The 17470-nt window shown below is 36.8% G+C and overlaps 2 protein-coding genes across 3 annotated transcripts in view; both read right to left on the bottom strand.

The window, feature by feature from the left end:
* Nucleotides 1-4454, bottom strand: part of LOC752270 (E3 ubiquitin-protein ligase Su(dx)) — a 41872-nt gene extending 37418 nt beyond the window's left edge. The window contains exon 1 of the mRNA XM_030975522.1: nt 4291-4454. The gene's annotated coding sequence lies outside the window, so the exon portion shown is untranslated. The remainder of the gene's footprint in view (nt 1-4290) is intronic.
* Nucleotides 4455-5956: 1502 nt separating this feature from the next.
* LOC587761 (L-methionine gamma-lyase) lies at nt 5957-16504 on the bottom strand. Of its 2 annotated transcripts, XM_787472.5 has the most exons (10): nt 16371-16504; nt 12522-12809; nt 11893-12051; nt 10470-10604; nt 9796-9968; nt 9165-9276; nt 8570-8683; nt 7988-8125; nt 7174-7319; nt 5957-6733 (listed from the first exon to the last, which is right to left on the bottom strand). In XM_787472.5, the coding sequence occupies exons 2-10, from the start codon at nt 12774-12776 to the stop codon at nt 6670-6672; spliced, it is 1296 nt and encodes a 431-aa protein (XP_792565.4). In that variant the 5' UTR covers nt 12777-12809; nt 16371-16504; the 3' UTR covers nt 5957-6669. The 2 variants fall into 2 exon arrangements, with proteins under 2 accessions (XP_792565.4, XP_011682587.2); XM_011684285.2 differs by lacking the exon at nt 16371-16504 and having other exon boundaries at nt 12522-12890.
* Nucleotides 16505-17470: the final 966 nt, after the last annotated feature.

The raw sequence follows: 17470 nt of genomic DNA, 5'->3' as shown, positions 1-17470 counted from the left end.
TATACTGTACAGACATGTGCATGACTGCATGTACAAACTACAAAGTTAGTGGATATAATCTTCTATCCCTGCATGGCTCAATTTTTAAAGCTAATATTTACCTTACTAGTTACAAGATTATTACTTGAGAATAGACAGTGCAGACATATGTTTTAGAAAGCCATTTCATTTTCCCCAATACTGTAATGTTGGAGAGGCCAACACCATGCCTCTACTTCTATTTGGCCTCTACTTATAAAAAAGTTTTTCTTAATTTCAGATAAGGCATGAAAAGGTACTAAACATCAACAAAAGATTGTCTATAAAACTTCCAATGACAATTATAATCCAAAATGGCGGCTCACATGTGTCTGCCTCTACAATTTGTTCACATTGAAAGGCATGATAATTAGGGCTGGGACAAGTAGTCGAATGCTCGAGTACCCGCACTGTTGACAACTACTCGTACTCAAATTAGGCCGCAAAAAAAAAAAAGAATTCAAAAATCTGTCCAGGCCGATGCTTACCCGTGCCAGGGAGAGCGGCGGCCGCTGGCATGGTGCCGTCGGTAAAAATGTTTCCCAACTCAAGCACTGTCAAACTCACCACTCAAAAACAGGGACCAAATGTCCGGATTTCTGTTTGGACTTGGAGGAAAATGGATTATTCTGCCATCTTTGGTTTTTAAAACAGCATTGTTTACTGTTATTATTATTATTAAATCGGCGCCTTCGACTGCAACTCGAAGTAAAATTGAATGCGTTTTCGGCGACGGAACTGGGATACTGCTCCAGTGGTATGGTGGTGGCAAAAATTTAAAAAACATGGCGTCCGAATATTCGAATATTCGAGTATTCGCTTGTAAAGCTTGGGAGTGTACTCGGGTACCTCAATGCACTGTTGTGCACAGCCTTAATGATAATAGCATTCCACATCGACAAAATGGACTACAAAAACTTCAAATGACAGAGTAATCAAAGGTATTATTTCCTTCGTTAAGCATCCAGACAGACATTATCACTCCAGTAGGCGTTTTGAATCAAAATCTTACATTTCATGTTTATTTTTTTGACGGAATTCAAAATTCTTTTTATGAGAAGAAAGAAGAGTCCACTAGCGAATTTTAAAGGTGCTGAGCAATATTAGTCGGGTGCAGGAATGGGCGATTTCGGACGCATTTTAGCCTTTTTTAAGGTTTTGTTAACCTGCCTCTCCACGCAGGGCTATGGATTCCAGTTAAGGCTAAGTGGTATCATATATTATTTTACATTATCACTTAGCCCTTAACCCTAAAAAGGCCGGGCTATTTGAGGTCTTGATGCCGGGATGGGGGCCATTATGCCACCCCCCCCCCCCCCACTATGGTAAATGCAATTTTTGACTCATTCACTCAATTCACTCATGTGCATATTTACACTGTATGGTAATTTATGCAAATAAGGTAATAAAATTCACCTTTTTACCCATGTTTCATATATTCTTTACATTGAAGCATTCTTTTTCACTACATGTATCCGTTAGACCATTTGAAAAAATAATAAGACAAAAAAAAATTGGAAGAGCTAGGATTCCTTATGTTATCTGTTGTTTTGATAATTTCTTATGTATTTCATTGTTTTTGTTGTTTTATTTCATTTCTAACTACAAGTCAACTATTTTGACTCCCAAAACAAACTCCTAAACTTTAAACAAGACCCAATAACCAATGTTTTTATCTCTTTTTAGGAAAAATTACATTTTCATATGTTTTGTACACAAATCACAAAAATTAGTGATTTGACATGCAAAGACCGAAGGTCACGTGACTTTGTAACTGTACGTCTGATTTTCAACAAAATTGTTTTAACAGATGTGCAAGACTCGAAGCAGCGGGGCGCCATCCGTATGCGTTCCCGAACAATCAGAAAAATTGCGGAGGGGGTGCCATAATGGCCCCCTCCCCTGGCCTTATTAGGGTTAAGGCTACATGTACATGTACCTTACCTTTGTTTGATGGATTGCTTTAATTGTATAAATCACTTGTTAACTCTTGCAGAAATTTCGCTATTCATTTGGTATTAATTGATTTGATTTAATTTGTGTACTGAAAGATTATTAGAAATCATGGAGCGAATATCACATTCCAAATTATTTTTAATTTCCACAAACTTTGGACACCCCAATATACAGAGACTGAAGCACATCATATGGGTTAGTGATTGGAGGTTACGCAATGCAGCTTGTGTGTGACTGCCGATCTCATCGGGCGCTACACTGTAGCTTCAAGAAAAGGGACAGATATTAGCTGAAAGTAAATCGTTATGTTTGATGTTTTACAATGATTTTTGATGTTATCTTTATAGTACCAGTATCAGGTATATGAAAATTAGATTTATTTTCTTTCAAATCATCATTTCGCTCCATCAAAGTCTCAATTTCTTTTTTAAAGGTTGGCAATTTGCCTAATTCTGGCAAAAATCAGCTATTTAATCCCCCTCCTCCCTCCCCTTGAGCAAGGGTTACCATCTGTGTATAACATAAGAAAGGTTCTCAATTGTCAGTTATATTCAAGAATTTCCCAGTCATACCAGACAGTTAAAGGGGTGCAGCATGGCAAGTACACACCAGCTAGTCTGCCCACTCCTGCCAGAGCCATGCACCCAAGATGACCTGGAAGCCGTGAATTGCCATGCCAGAGCCTGTGTGGACCACTGGACGGGACTTGTATTAGGGTGTCTGATCAGGCACCCGATGTTGCGTCCTAAAATCCTTCCCATAGAGATCGGACGCATTCATGTACATTGCGCGATCATGTAAAATTGGTCAAAGTTTTTATGAACAAATCGAGATTCAAACCTTTATTTGTTGTGATCCTGAAGGTGATACTCAATAAATGAGGTGTCATATGAAAGAGCAGATTAATCTCCATATTTCTAAAGGGGTGTCATCTCAGAATTCTAAAAATTTCTTGGTCAAAACAGCAATTTTAAATGTTGTTTGCATCCTAACTCAGAAATTTGCCACTTTTTAGAAATGACCATCCGATCGATTAGTAGTCCCAATTGTCAGGAATCGATCCATGTGCTTGTTTTTTTCGCTAGCCCCAAGGGATCACAAGTTATTACAGTTTGAAAATACTGTCCCCCCCCCCCCCCATTTTTCGGATCTGCTTAGTACATGTAGGAAGGTGCCGCTCAGCCCAAACCCATGGCGACGGCGCATAGAATCTGCACATGCATATGCCATTCGGACAGCGTGTGTGTTTTTGTATTGGTTGCGCTCAAGTAGAGCATGCAGCTAAGCAACACGCGTACGCTTGCATATTGCGCAATGCTGTTGTTTTGCTAAATTTAGCAAAACAAAATAACTCTGCGTGTACCTCTTTTTCATCGATTCTGACAAAAATTGGATGAATATTGCCTAGATTTGTAGATTTTGAGGGGCTGCATCTTTTGATAGAAACATTGGTGTGTCTTGAAATTTGAAATGTATTATTCTGATTAAATGTTTTTTCAATTAGACTATCCAACCATGATGGTGAAAAACGTTCCCAAAGGATTTTTTTTTTTTTTAAATGGTTCAGACACCCTAGCCTACTTGTGCAATTGTGTATTGACTCGATAAGAAGAAGATGGCAAATACTGGTCAACGCCATCTACAACTTCTTTTGGACAACTGCACTAAGTTAAACAATTGGACTTGGTCAACGGTCAGCGCACGCTAGCATTCGCGAAACAGACCAAAGTTCTCCTCACGCTTCGGTTTCGCGAATGTTGCACGCACGTGTTGTGAATACTACGTTCGCGTCGTCCGTAGTCGTATTATACTCCATTGTCCCCCGAGTCAGCCACGGAAAAAAGACATGAAGTCTCATCATGCTACACCCCTCTATACTAGGCTTACCGTTTAGACAATGATAGATGCCTTTCTCATGGTTCTTTGGCGAGTGACAGTGCAGTGAGCCGAGTGGCCCTTATTTATTAATTATGTAATATCTAGATCTAGATCTAGTTAGAGTAAGAGTCTAGACAGTCTTATTAGGTTAAGTACAGTGGGTCTGATATTATATGATAGGGTTCTAGTTTATATGATATCTATCTTAGACCGCAAATAGATTCACATTCATCACGCAGCGAGGACGATATTGACTCTATTGCACAAGACTATGCACACACGTCACTCAGGCGCTAGCAGACTCAAAATAAAAAAACAAGTTCATTTCAGCAAATTCAGGTACGGAAGTACACGGCAATTTCTTGCAGAAAGAACGTTTAAACAGCTGAATTAACAAATTTAATGGAATGATATATCAATTACAATAATGTCACTTACTAAAATCGTCAAAAAATTGTCGACATTTTGCTGGAAATAATTAAACAAGTAATCCTGTAACTCGGTACCTTGTCCTTCTCAACGGGCAGCACATAACAATCGCAATCTGCATAGGATTACTATAGGAATAACACTAGTACCAGTCACAAGATGGATTCGTACAGATAGGATTGGTCACGTGACCTGTCGCCCAATGACGTTATATCTCGGCGAACTCCGATACTCAGTTACGAGAGGGCGACAAATAAGAAATCAAATTTGGTAACGTTGTGATGTATGGTCAAATGGGAAAGAACAAAAGTTAGGTTGGGATGGGTGTGTGGGGTTTGTGGGTATGTGGGGTGTGTGGGTAGGGAATATCGGGATAGTCCTATGGCATACTGTACGATCACCCCCACATCTTTTTGTACCCTGCATAGGTGGGCGAACAAAAGAAAACAAAATAGTATAATACGCCTCACATTATTTATATACTATAATGGTAAATTCTGTGTCTGCAACATTATGTTTGACTTCTGTTTTATTCCAATAACGATTTTTCTAGCTTTTCTGGCGAGTGTCTTCTGTGCAATACTGGTGTAATTAATTGGATAGAAATTTTTAAATCTTCAATACAATTTGTATCTCATTTAAGATCATATTTCATCCCCTTACCCCCCCCCCCCCCCCCTCGCCCCTCCCGCCCTAACTCTCTCTCCCTCCCCCCCCCCCCCCCTCTCTCTCTCTTTAATCTCTTTCTCCCTCCTGTCTCTCTTTCTCTCTCTCTCTCCCTCTCTCTCTTTCTTTATCTCTTTCTCTTTATCCCTCTCTCTCTCTCCCTCGCTGTCTCTCTCTTTCTTTCTCTCACTATATCTCTCTCTCTCTCTCTCTCTCTGTTTTCATCTTGTTGTCTTCTATCTCTTATTCTCTCTCCCACTACGGTCGTTTTCTTTTAGATTACACCTGTATGTATACGCAACTAAACACGAAAAACAATCATTTGGAAAAAGAATTGATCCATGCTTTACAGTACTAAGTTTTATTTTAATAGATTGAAACCTTTTAAAAACAAAATACTTGTATATAAAATTTATCAATGAGTTTGATTTACAAAGTACCGGTAAGTAAAAGTAAGAAAAAACAGGAAAAATACAAATTGCCATTATATTTCATATGATATTCCAGGTATTTGATAAAGAACCATAATGAGAATATGCTCTGGACACATGTACTCTATTAAATTTTAAAGATATACAATTTCATTTGAGTTGATTCGATATGGTTCATTATTAAAGACATTCAAAATAGCAGCCACATATAGCTGAAACAAATTGAGTAAATAACGCCATTTAATTACGACCACGTTTCCTTATTTTTTTTCAATAGAATCTACATCTGATGTTACTTATTTTTAAAAAAAGTTTAACGACTTTTTGGGGCATTTAAATCCATTTGGAATGAAACATCTGAAAACGTTGTTTAGAGAAGAGAAATTGTTAGTGTTTCTTCATTTTTTTCTCCAGAAACGATCAACATTTGAAAACATGAAAAATATGCTTTTCTATGATAGCAGCATTAATGTGTTTTGCATTGAATTTAAATCCTTAAAGTGGCTTAAACGTGCAAACAGCGAAAGTCGTCAGAACCTTCATTCACAAATAAACTAGATAAACTTAGATTTCAGAAATTAAAGTTAGGAAAATTTACGAAAAAAGGGATTTATTGCTTGATAAATGTTTTTTTAAAGATAATAATAAATATGTAAGGCAATATTCCTATTTATATATAAGTGATAACTGACAAGAGAAAGTGGTAAATAAAAATCTTTAATTTGCTCAAAAACGCTAAAAGTGGATTTAATCCCTCTTGGAATCAAACTCTTCATAATAATGCTTTAGAAAATAAGGGGTATCCAAGTCTGAAACAGTAGTATGTGACTGTTCAAATAAGGACATTTTAGACATAAATATATCATACACATGAAAATGTATATTTAAAAATTCATCTAGGCCTATCTAATGTCCAGGTTTCATTATTTGCTATTATTGTCTTGAATTGAAAACCAGGGTCGACCCAACTTTAATTACAGTCTAGCCAACAATTTTCCAAAAGGCAAAAAATACCAAAACTGAACCAAATCAAAGGAAATAGATTTTTTACATTTGCAGACAAGGGTAAACAATTCTTGTCATCAGATCTTCATTTTTTTCCAACAGAAGTTAAACGTATTTCCAAACAAACATTAAAGCCAAACAGCGAGGCCATAAACAAAGCAATGTTCTTTGTGACTTGCCGACAAAAGTCGAAAATTCGAAATTACTCGGGCGAAAATTTCCAATAGCTCCTTCAGTGACTCCCCTAAAAAAAAACTTCTACAAACGGTTACCGATTCGGGGATCCCTATGCCTTTGCTAGTGCTTGTTCTAAATCTCTTATGAGGTCAGCAGGGTCTTCCACACCAACGCTGTGAAATGAAAGGGAATAATATGAAAGCAAATAAACAACCAGCATTTGAACAAGATAATTGCCATATTCAAATTATCTGTGAATTATCACCCCGTTTGTTAATGAAGTGCATCGCTGGCAGTAGGAATTATTGTCGTAATAATAATATTCATTGATATAGCTTTGTAAGAACAGACAGTAGTCTCTTGTTTAAAATGTAACAGTAAAGTCAACCTGTTTCTTGAATGCATATCGTTAATTCTTGTACTAAATAAGTCACAGCTAGTTAAAGTATAGATTAACAATGAAATATGTGGTCTAGCGCTATGTCTTTTGTTTAAAACATTATAATACTCAATGCAAAATTGCATTGCGTTAATTTTTGTATCAAAATTGGTGTCTTGCGCCATCTCTTGTTTCAAACATTACAATGTTCTATTTGCTTTTCTATATTCTCACCTGAATCGAATCATTCCATCTGAGATACCGCCAGCCTCTCTCTCCTCTTTGGTCATCACCGATGGGCCATGTGTCATGGATGCAGGATGCTCCATCAAGCTTTCAGTACCTCCAAGGGATGTAGCCATTAAGATCAGCTTGATATTCTATTATGTAACAATAACCGGTAGCCAGTTTGATATAAATCTAATTAATTTTTTCATCTCTCCATATTTGATCCTTTTAAAAAACGTCCAGACCACCTTATTTGTCTTCAGTGACGAATTCTTATCTAGTTTATCCTTGGATTCTCAGATAGATACCTTAGTCAAAATTATTTCCCTAAAAATTGTATTAATATTTTTTTCTTTTATAATTTTGAATGTTTTTTGTGTAAACTGTTATAAAAGCTTTTAATCACTGTATGTGATCAAAGTTTAGATCGAGTTAATTGATTGGGTTTTTATCATGAAAAATCTAATTAATTTGTGAGCAGATCGCTTGTACTGGCATTCATCATTTTTATACAGACAAACATTGTTCAAGACGAATGTAACCACGCAATAGGCCTAAACACTGCACAATTTTATTGAAAGATCACTGGAAGAAGCATTAATTAGGCTTTCCTTCTAATAGGGGCCTAAACTGGAGGTCCTCAGTGTAACTTAAGGCGCATGTCTAATAATAATTTTTTGCAGTAGTGCTAGGCCAAAATCTTGAATAACTTAGTTTGCAAAAATCTGTCCACCATAGCAGCGTAAGTCGATGTGTCTTTATATATAACTTAAATGCAGAAGAATACGTCTGTGTCGGAACTATTCGTGATTCAGTATACCTCCATGACAATCCTTCCTGCTTCTAAGCCTCCTTTCATCTCAAAGATCACCATACCCCCGAATCCTTTCTTCATCTGCGATGCTGCTACATCATACTGGGGATGCGATTTAAGACCAGGATATTTAACACGAGCAACCTGGAAATGAGAAAGAGAAGCTTATACAAAAATGTATTAATCTATCTTTTTATCAGACGATAAAACACAATGTAATTTGATAAAAATAAAGAAAATGAAGTACAGTAAACAAAAGAGATAGATACTGGAAAATATTTTCAGTCGGATGCATCGTTGACTGTCAAAATTTACTCGGAATGGTGACATTCCCGTTTCACATTTTTTCCTCAGAAATGTGGGATTTTACAGTCAGTAAGTAGTGATAGGAGATTGTCAGAGGAATATCATTATTTCAACTAATCTCCATTTGATTTGCTTACAATGTCGTAAATAACAATTTCGATTACAACAATTATTGATAGTTGATGTTTGATAACCATATCATCTCTTATCATAATATTCACAAATTAAATCACCGTCTTATTTTTTATCATGATAATGTGTATCTTTGCTAGTTTTACCAACCTTAGGATGAGTTTCTAGATACTGCGCTATCTTGAGAGCGTTACTGCTGTGTTTCTCCATCCTCAATGGTAGAGTACGGATTCCACGGAGCAGAATGGATGCTGTGAAGGGACCCTGTCAATCAAGCAATATAGATGTATGTATTTACTACTACACTAATGGAAAAAGAGTTCTGCAGAATATACAATGATATACCGACAGCTAGGTTGCCAGTTGATAAGCCTTTAAACAAGTCAGAGAGTAATTAAAATAAATAGAGAGATTATTGGTACTACCATATAGAATAAAAGTTCGGAACTGATAACAGACATAAATTATATATAATGAAGTCATAGTTTTGTCATACACCCATTAAGGTGTTGATATGAATGTTAGATTGAAGGAGTGGAATGCGGAATTTTAAAATGATTCTCATGTCATTCACAGACAATTTTAAAACAAAACATTTATTGCAAGACTGCAATAAAATTGCTTCAATTAAAATTTGTTATAGGCTTACAATCGATTCAACAAAAGAATAAATATAGTTTAAATGCCGAGTAGTTGTTCCGTATTATCATTAGAAGTTAAAATATAGCTACACTATTTTATTCACCATTGTGTTGCCGATTTGCCTCTGGTATTCTGTCAAAAACAGATACAGCTCTGGATCCTTGGTGCACATCGAACCTCCAAGTAGGTCCCCATGTCCTCCAAGATACTTTGAACTATTAACAAAGAAAGTTATTAACTTTACATTGGGGTAACACATGCTTTGTAATATCTTTATTGATAATTATAATATTTATCTATTTGTCTTTTTGTGAAAGGGAAATTCAGAACATTATATCGATTTTTAGAACTTTAAGTGGCTTGTATGGGCTTTTCTTGAAGAAAATTAATTAACGTATGTCAGGAATAGGCATATCTTTATACGAGCTAATAGAAAAATCATAATGCTGGCTTGTTGTTGCTTTTTCTCTCATCCAGGATCAACATAATATCAGAGGAGGAGATGGGGGGGGGGGTGTGACAATACGCTTGGTCGACAACCCAAAGTCAATGGAAAAAAAAACTTTGTTGACAGGTTTTTTGTTAAGAGTGCATGAGGACCCTTTTTTCTGGGGAAGGGGATGTCAACTAATGTTAAACCCCTATTGGAATCTTAAAAAAGAAAGGGGATCTGTCCGCAACTAAGTTGTATATTTGTGTATTCACAATGGAGAAGATAAAAATGTGTCCATTACCAACTTTGGAAGGAGATATCCACACCAAGGCCAAGCGTGTCTTGAAGATAGGGTGTGGCGAATGTAGAGTCACACATGCTGATGGCTCCAGGTACAGACTTAGCAACATCCGCAAAGGCTTTAAGGTCCAAGAGGGTTAGGGTGGGGTTAGTAGGTGTCTCACCATAGAAGATCTTCAAAGCATTAAACAAAGGGGGGGGGGGGAATGAATCAATGTGTCTTTTTCAGTTTTTGTTATTGATAGTCCATCCTACAAAAATTCGATCTAAATAATAAGTATTGCAGTTGATAACCTTTGAAGATGAAAATTTAACTAAAATAATAGAGGGTGAAATATTTATAAATTTTAAGGTATATGGCAGTTTCAAAAATGCACGTATTTGTCTGTTCTAGATAACGTATTCTTTGCGTTGCAGAGAGTGGAAACAATCCACATTATTTTTGAATTTTTTAATCACTTTTCATTTAATGCGTACGAATTACTATTTTAAAAGAGTATTGAGTTTGTTCATTTTACATCCCTATAAAGGAATACATTTTCCCTGCACACTACCAGTAAAATGACAACTTTGTTTTTGTGAAAGTGAAACATTATGAAATACCGAATGAAGACACTATAAATGCAATTTTAATGATTAGAAACTAAACTGAAAAAAAAACTTAGTTATAATAACCTTTGTATTTGGTTTAATTGCTTTCCTGTAAGCTTCGATATCTCCAGCTGGAACAAATGTTGTCTCCACGCCAAAATCCATTAGCATTGAATTAAAGAACTTGTAGGTTCCTCCAAAAACTGGGTCGGGTGCTATCTGAAAACGCAAAACGAAATATGAATGGCCTTAAATTATATATGACATTTTTTTGTTTCTGTAAAGTACATGTAGTTCTGTCTGAATTAGATATACAGGGCGTATCATAATAAAGGATATTGAAGTTTAATGACGATTTATATGATCACTACTGATTTCATAATCAAGCATTTTATGTCTGTTGTAAAGGACAGAATGTCCTCTTTTTAATGACACCCCGATCATACTACTACTGTCACAGTTGACTGAATAACAAAGCATTGCTGTCCACCATGTGAAAGGTGCAATGTGCCAAGTTTGATAACATTTCCTTCTTAGACACATAATCCACTCATTGTTCATCATTTCGATATGTCGGGGCTGACACAAGCACTAATCTTTAGAATTTATCTGTGAATGCTAACTTGTCACAGTGCACCTTTCACATGGTGGACAGCAATGCTTTGTTATTCAGTCAACTGTGACAGTAGTAGTATGATCGGGGTGTCATTAAAAAGAGGACATTCTGTCCTTTACAACAGACATAAAATGCTTGATTATGAAATCAGTAGTGATCATATAAATCGTCATTAAACTTCAATATCCTTTATTATGATACGCCCTGTATAGTGCGTCCCAGAAAAAACGAAACCGAGAATTATCGATGTTTTTATCATAACTGACTCACAATTATAATTAATAAATGACACATATTTTGTAAGTTTAGATCCTCCTCTTTCATTCGATGCAACTCATATGATGCATATTTCACGCATGAGTGATTAAACATAATTTGAAGAGAAGAAACCAAAAAGTCATTTGGCGGGCGGCATCTGAATTTCAAAGAGAAAATCACATTTCTAGAAAGTTCATTTTTTGCCCTTTCATATGACACCTTAATCAGGAAAATTGAGCCAGGAATAACAAAGTTCTGTTTGTTTTAAGTAATGCTTGCATTTCCATAATTTGATTAAACAAATTCGTTTTCACTGGCTGCTGCCGTAGTAACAAACAGAGTTAACAAAAGACAAACTTCGTTTCGTTGACGATCAGCCATGTACAAAGAAGACGAAAGACTTGATGCATAGCTGATCATCAACGAAACGGAGTTATTAAGTCTTTTGTCAACTCTGTTTGTTGCTACGGCAGGCAGCCAGTGAAAACGAATTCGTTTAATCAAATTATGAAAATGCAAGCATTACTTTAAACAAACAGACCTATGTTATTCCTGGCTCATTTTTCCTGATTGAGGTGTCATTATGAAAGGGGGGGGGGACACGCCCCTGTGTAAACGAGGTAAGGTTCATACCACGTGATCTCCAGTCTTGATGAGTGCCAGAACAGTGGTGGTGATAGCGGACATACCGGTAGAGAACACCAGGGCTCCTATCCCTCCTTCAAGGATGTTGATAGCATGGGAGGCATTGTCACATGAATGGTTGCCATAGCGACCGTAGATATACCCATTCTGATAATTTAGATTGACAAATTATTAAAAATATCTTGCCTCATTTCTGAGCAAAAACGAATTTAAGGAAAAACATTAACAATGAGAGGAAATACAGAGCTGTGTAAATCTATTTTAATATTTATCAAACAGAATTTTGAAATGCCATGATAACACAATTAAAAAGGAAGGAGAAAGATGAGAAATCAGCTCTCTGTTTTATGCATTTCAGAAAGGAATAGCAAAGAGTAGGTAAGTTAGAAGACATAGCCATAAAGTTATCTCACCCCAAACAGAGATCCAATATGATTTTTTGCTTTAAATTTCTGATGGAACCATCGGTAAGAAAAAATTCTATAAGAACAAAGAGCAAACGTATATGTCAAACAGAGGAAAGGGGTAGAGAGGGAGGGAGAGAGAGAGAGAGAGAGAGAGAAACAGGAAGAAGAAGAAGAAGAAGAAGAAGAAGAAGATGAATCGACCACTCTAACCTTAGAAAATTCCTGATAATCTTCCACCTTGCCACGGAGTTCATAAGAACTTGACAAACTGATAGATGGAACGATTGGTGTAGTGAGTGTAGGCATTCTGAGCTTGGTCTTAGCCGTGACAGCTAGGGTATCCTGGCTCACATCATCATCGTAGTCCTTCACGTCTTCCAGTCTTCTGATACAGCGTTCGGCGTCGTCGAGTGCGACCTTGAAGTGGGAATCGATCCGCGGCCGGGTGTTCTTCTCGTCTGACATGGCGCTTGGTGATCGGAGACGACGATGGAATGACTTTTAATCAAGAGGCAATGACATGAACATCGTTACACGAGACTGTCTCAACTCTCAAGGATAACTTCACCGGCATCCCATTGAAAGGTGCATTGAAATTAACAAACGTTTCAGTGGGATGCATTTTCAATATGTTTTTCACTAGAACCCCTAACAACCAACTATTTTATTCACCTGCTTGAATAGCCTAATGGTATATTTGCATACATATTATGTGGTTGTTGTCAAGAGAAATTTGTGTTCCAGTGCATGCCAGTAAACAGGTCTATAGAATGGTGGAAGAGATATGTTGTAGACTAGTGGTTTTATATGACTGTATTGTATTGCTCTGATATCAAAGACGTTATAATTCAATTATGATCCAGTTTCGTGATTTTATTGCTGAAATAATATATGGATAATCATTCTCTCAACTGTTGTCCACCCCCCCCTCTCCAAAGCAATACAATCTGAAGAACAAAAACAAGACATTTTAAGAGTTCCATTGATGTTTCAGATAATTTGTCAAAATGGCTTATAATAGAAATCCTAAGCGAAACCAATGTAACTGTTGTCTTTTTATCACGCGTTTTGAGGTTCAAAATGTGACCCGTATATTTGTTGTTTGCACAACACGTTATTGTTTTCTAATCTGAATAAGTCAATCCCGATCTTTATCAGGCAATTAAGTTGAACTTTCGACAGTCATCCGTTTCATGCATTGACTTAATGAAGATGTAATTAATCTAAGATTTAATATTCATTGTCTTTGGCACACTAATCGTATTTCATTTGATATGGTATTATGATTTATCAACCCTATCTGACTCCAGAACCATAGTCATTAGTTAATGTGATTGCATAATATTTCCCCAAAAACATTAAAGACAAAGAATCTTACATTTTCTATTTTTCTTAAGCAATTGCAACGAGATGCTCACAGGCCGGCAAGATCTCATGTGATCTCATGTATAAAATCTATAAATTTGTAGAGCACCATTAACTGGTTACTTTATCAAAGGCGCTGGTGAGACTGGAAAATAGATTCACATTTGATTGGCTGGGAAGTTTATCTATTTGAAAAAAAGAAAATATACGCTCCCCGCGGAAAATAGAACTGTAAACCATAGGCCTATTACAGCAACAGAGATTCTAATTTGACTTTACACGACCTATGCACAGTTAAAATTTTTGTGAACAAGTTGTTTAAAAGTTTAAACAACTTTTGATTAACGGGTGACCTGATCTGAGAGTTGTTTAAAATGTTAAGCATCTCGAGTTGTTTAAAGTTTAAACACTTAGTTGATCAACATTTTGAACAACTTGTTTAAAATCACAATTTAAACAACTGGTGTTGTTAAAAGACGGTTGATTAAAAAGGAGCTGTTGTTCATTGGGGGTTGTTTACACCAACTGGGTTGTTTAAAGAAAGTTGTTTAAAAAGGAGCTGTTGTTCAGTGGGGATTGTTTACACCAACTGGGTTGTTTTAAGAAAGTTGTTTAAAAAGGAGCTGTTGTTCAGTGGGGGTTGTTTACACCAACTGGGTTGTTTAAAGAAAGTTGTTTAAAAAGGAGCTGTTGTTCAGTGGGGGTTGTTTACACCAACTGGGTTGTTTAAAGAAAGTTGTTTAAAAAGGAGCTGTTGTTCAGTGGGGATTGTTTACAGCAACTGGGTTGTTTAAAGAAAGTTGTTTAAAAAGGAGCTGTTGTTCAGTGGGGGTTGTTCACAACAAAAGGGTTGTATAATGGGGTATAATTTGGGTTTGATACTCTGAATAAGTGCACCACTACTTCTGGGTCTCTATATAGGTATATGAAGACTAACAATATGGTAGGGTAATTCTGCAATTCATGAATTAGCGCCAAAACAGTGCCCATTTTGCATGAGCGCGCATGCACGCACGTATAAACTGCATATATAGGGATGCATGCAATCTCTATGGCAAGGAATTTAGCACACGTTATAACCGAGTGCGCGATCAGTGCCGCACTGCATGACGCGACGATTTTAAGTCTACCTATATTCTGACATTTGCGTACAGATACTGAAAATTGTAACTGTGAACTTACGCTATAAGTTAAAAACTTCAAATTGGTTAATAGAAAAATAATTTCAATTAAGCCATTGAATCCCCAGTCACTTAGAAGCGCTTGGTCGGCCATGATGTGTGTTGTGTTGTGGGTTGGAAAGTAAAAACTATTAAGCTAAATAAATGTTAGTATAGAGACAAACAAAATGGAGCCTGCAGAAACACGTGTGGTTGCTTTGGTAGTTTAATCCAGACTCAATGTCCATGTGCTTTTACATATGTATCAATCTGTGTAGTCAACAGAAGACCCTTGCATATACTTGCATTGTGTGTATGCATCTAATATGAATAACAATGAGCTGTGCCTGAACAGCTGCACTGCATTTCTAAGTGGCATGTTAATTTCAACTGCATGTTAGTTTCAAGGAACCTGTTTCTAAACATAACAATGTGAAATAAAGCTTTTAGCCAGCGCGCACTTTACTGGCACGAGACACATGACGTCATATGTAAACAACACTGTCTAAAAGCTCTCGTATAGTAAATATAGCAGTCATTAAATTTCAAACAACGAATGTTTAACAAAATTACTTTCGTTTCGAGCAACATTGTTTACAATTTGTTCAACTGTTGTTTAAGATAGTGTAAAACTGTAAGTGAACATCACTTTTTTAAGCAGCGTTTTTACTGTGTGATACGGCCGGTGATTCAAGGGGACAAAACAGTATTCTCCCCGGAAAATGTTTAAAATGTCCCCCACCCCCTCCTCGTCCCCGAAAATTACGAAAAATTAAAAAAAATGATTCCTTAAAGGTTAATGATACATGTCCCCGTTGAAATAAAGGGTTGATATTAAGATCACAATTTGATTCGGCTGTTTGATCAAGGTACTCTAAATCACCAAGTTAAAAACTACAAAACGTGTTGAACATTTTCTATATCGGTCGATATGCCACGCCATACAAGAAGATGGGCGTATCAATAAAAAGGTTACCCAACTTTGAATTGCTTTCATGATGAAAAGCAACATTTTTTCTGTCCAATGATACCATATTCATAATATTTTTGCCACAGGTGAAAGAGCACCAAAAGGTTTTGTCAAAATCACCTTGTTCCAAGGTTGGGCCAGAGAATTTTGACAATACGTTTTGACAATCCTGTTGGGTAAACTTTGTTTTGATCCGCACTGTATATCTTACCAAATGCGTCGCTATAATGCAAAAGTTATTATACTGCAAAATACACAATCACTAATTGGACCGATTTGTTTTTGTTGTGTTCCTGAAGTTCTTAAGACAATATTCAAATTCTTATTTGTTCAGCCCCCTCAAAATGTTTTCTTCATTACGCCACAGACTGTTTGTAGTAGCTAGTTGTAGGCAATCTCATTATTAGTTACATTTATTCATGGCGAATAAAAACGAGGCCGTTAACTTAAGAATTGAAACCTCGATCAGTGATAGTAAATTCCAACTTTCGACTCAACATTATTTACATGCATAGATATTCTGTTCGAAAATTAAAGTTTAAGGTAGTCCTTCTAGGTACTTACCTTGGCAATATATGAGACCGGTACGTCCACAGCTATGGGCTAATGTAAACTCTTTGGACTTTATCCCATGCCCTCATGACCAGAAACAGAGGAACTGACCAAAGTCTAACTGCAAACAAATTTTAAGTGTGCAAATGCAAATAAAAGTAGACCTAAAATAATTTCACAAGATCTAGGAACTGATGTACAGGTAGCCTAGAGCCGGGGGGGGGGGGGGGGTGGGGTAATCACATATTAAGACATACGGGGGTGTGCCGCTTTAATGGCTCACTTTTTCACACCAAAAAATCCCTAAACATGGGTCTCATTTTCAACAAAAGTACCATTAAAAATGGGTCTGTTTTTAAAATTTCCAAAATCAAATTGTGAAAAATGGGCCTTACTTCGAGAAAAATCCCCACAAATGTAGGGGTTTCGAGGCTTCAGCGGCACATCCCCTATCAAACCAAATCTGAGTACCGGGGGGGGGGGGGGGAGGGGGGGAGGGGTACAGCTCCGTCCCTACAGGCGGAGTGTAAAATGTCTGGAGCTTCTAGGCGACGTCACCCGATGTCCACCCCTGCAATGTGTACTGATTGTTTTTCTTCTTTTCTTCCCGGTAGGTCTACTTCCAAACGAAGATGTACCATTGCACATCTACACGTCTTATATTAGTATACCAAACCATGAAGAAGAACGAAAAGGAGCTAGAGAAAGGAGGAGAGAAAGAGAAAGAGAAGAAGGAGGAGGAGGAGGAGGAGGAGGAGGAGGAGGAGGAGAAGAAGGAGAAGGAGAAGGAGAAGAGAAGAAGAAGAAGAAGAAGAAGAAGAAGAAGAAGAAGAAGAAGAAGAAGAAGAAGAAGAAGAAGAAGAAGAAGAAAAAGATTCTGTTAATTTAGTTAATACAGAAATTTGTTCAAGCCGTTTGAATGAGCCAACCGCTTGATTTGTATCCACCATAGGATAGAGCAGGCATGTGCCGCCCCCTCCCAGTTCGTGGGTACCGAAAATAAAAATCATCAAATCTTGCAGCAGGTCTGCAGCAAATAGAGAATACATTAACATCATATGTTGCATGTTGAATATAATGTTGAATAATTCTGATACAATAATATCATCCAT

This window comes from Strongylocentrotus purpuratus, unplaced genomic scaffold, assembly GCF_000002235.5.
Source record: "Strongylocentrotus purpuratus isolate Spur 01 unplaced genomic scaffold, Spur_5.0 spur5_scaffold_8, whole genome shotgun sequence".
Lineage (NCBI taxonomy): Eukaryota > Metazoa > Echinodermata > Echinoidea > Camarodonta > Strongylocentrotidae > Strongylocentrotus > Strongylocentrotus purpuratus.
This window is presented reverse-complemented; position numbering and strand designations above follow the sequence as displayed.

Bases quoted from the DNA above. Each gene is read 5' to 3' on its own strand.
- LOC587761 (XM_787472.5), bottom strand. From the start codon at position 12,776: ATGTCAGACGAGAAGAACACCCGGCCGCGGATCGATTCCCACTTCAAG. The intron at 8,684-9,164 runs GTGAATAAAATA...CTTGATTGACAG, and splicing joins GGCAAATCGGCAACACAATG to GGTCCCTTCACAGCATCCAT. The intron at 8,126-8,569 runs GTTGGTAAAACT...TCTCATTTCCAG, and splicing joins ATCTAGAAACTCATCCTAAG to GTTGCTCGTGTTAAATATCC.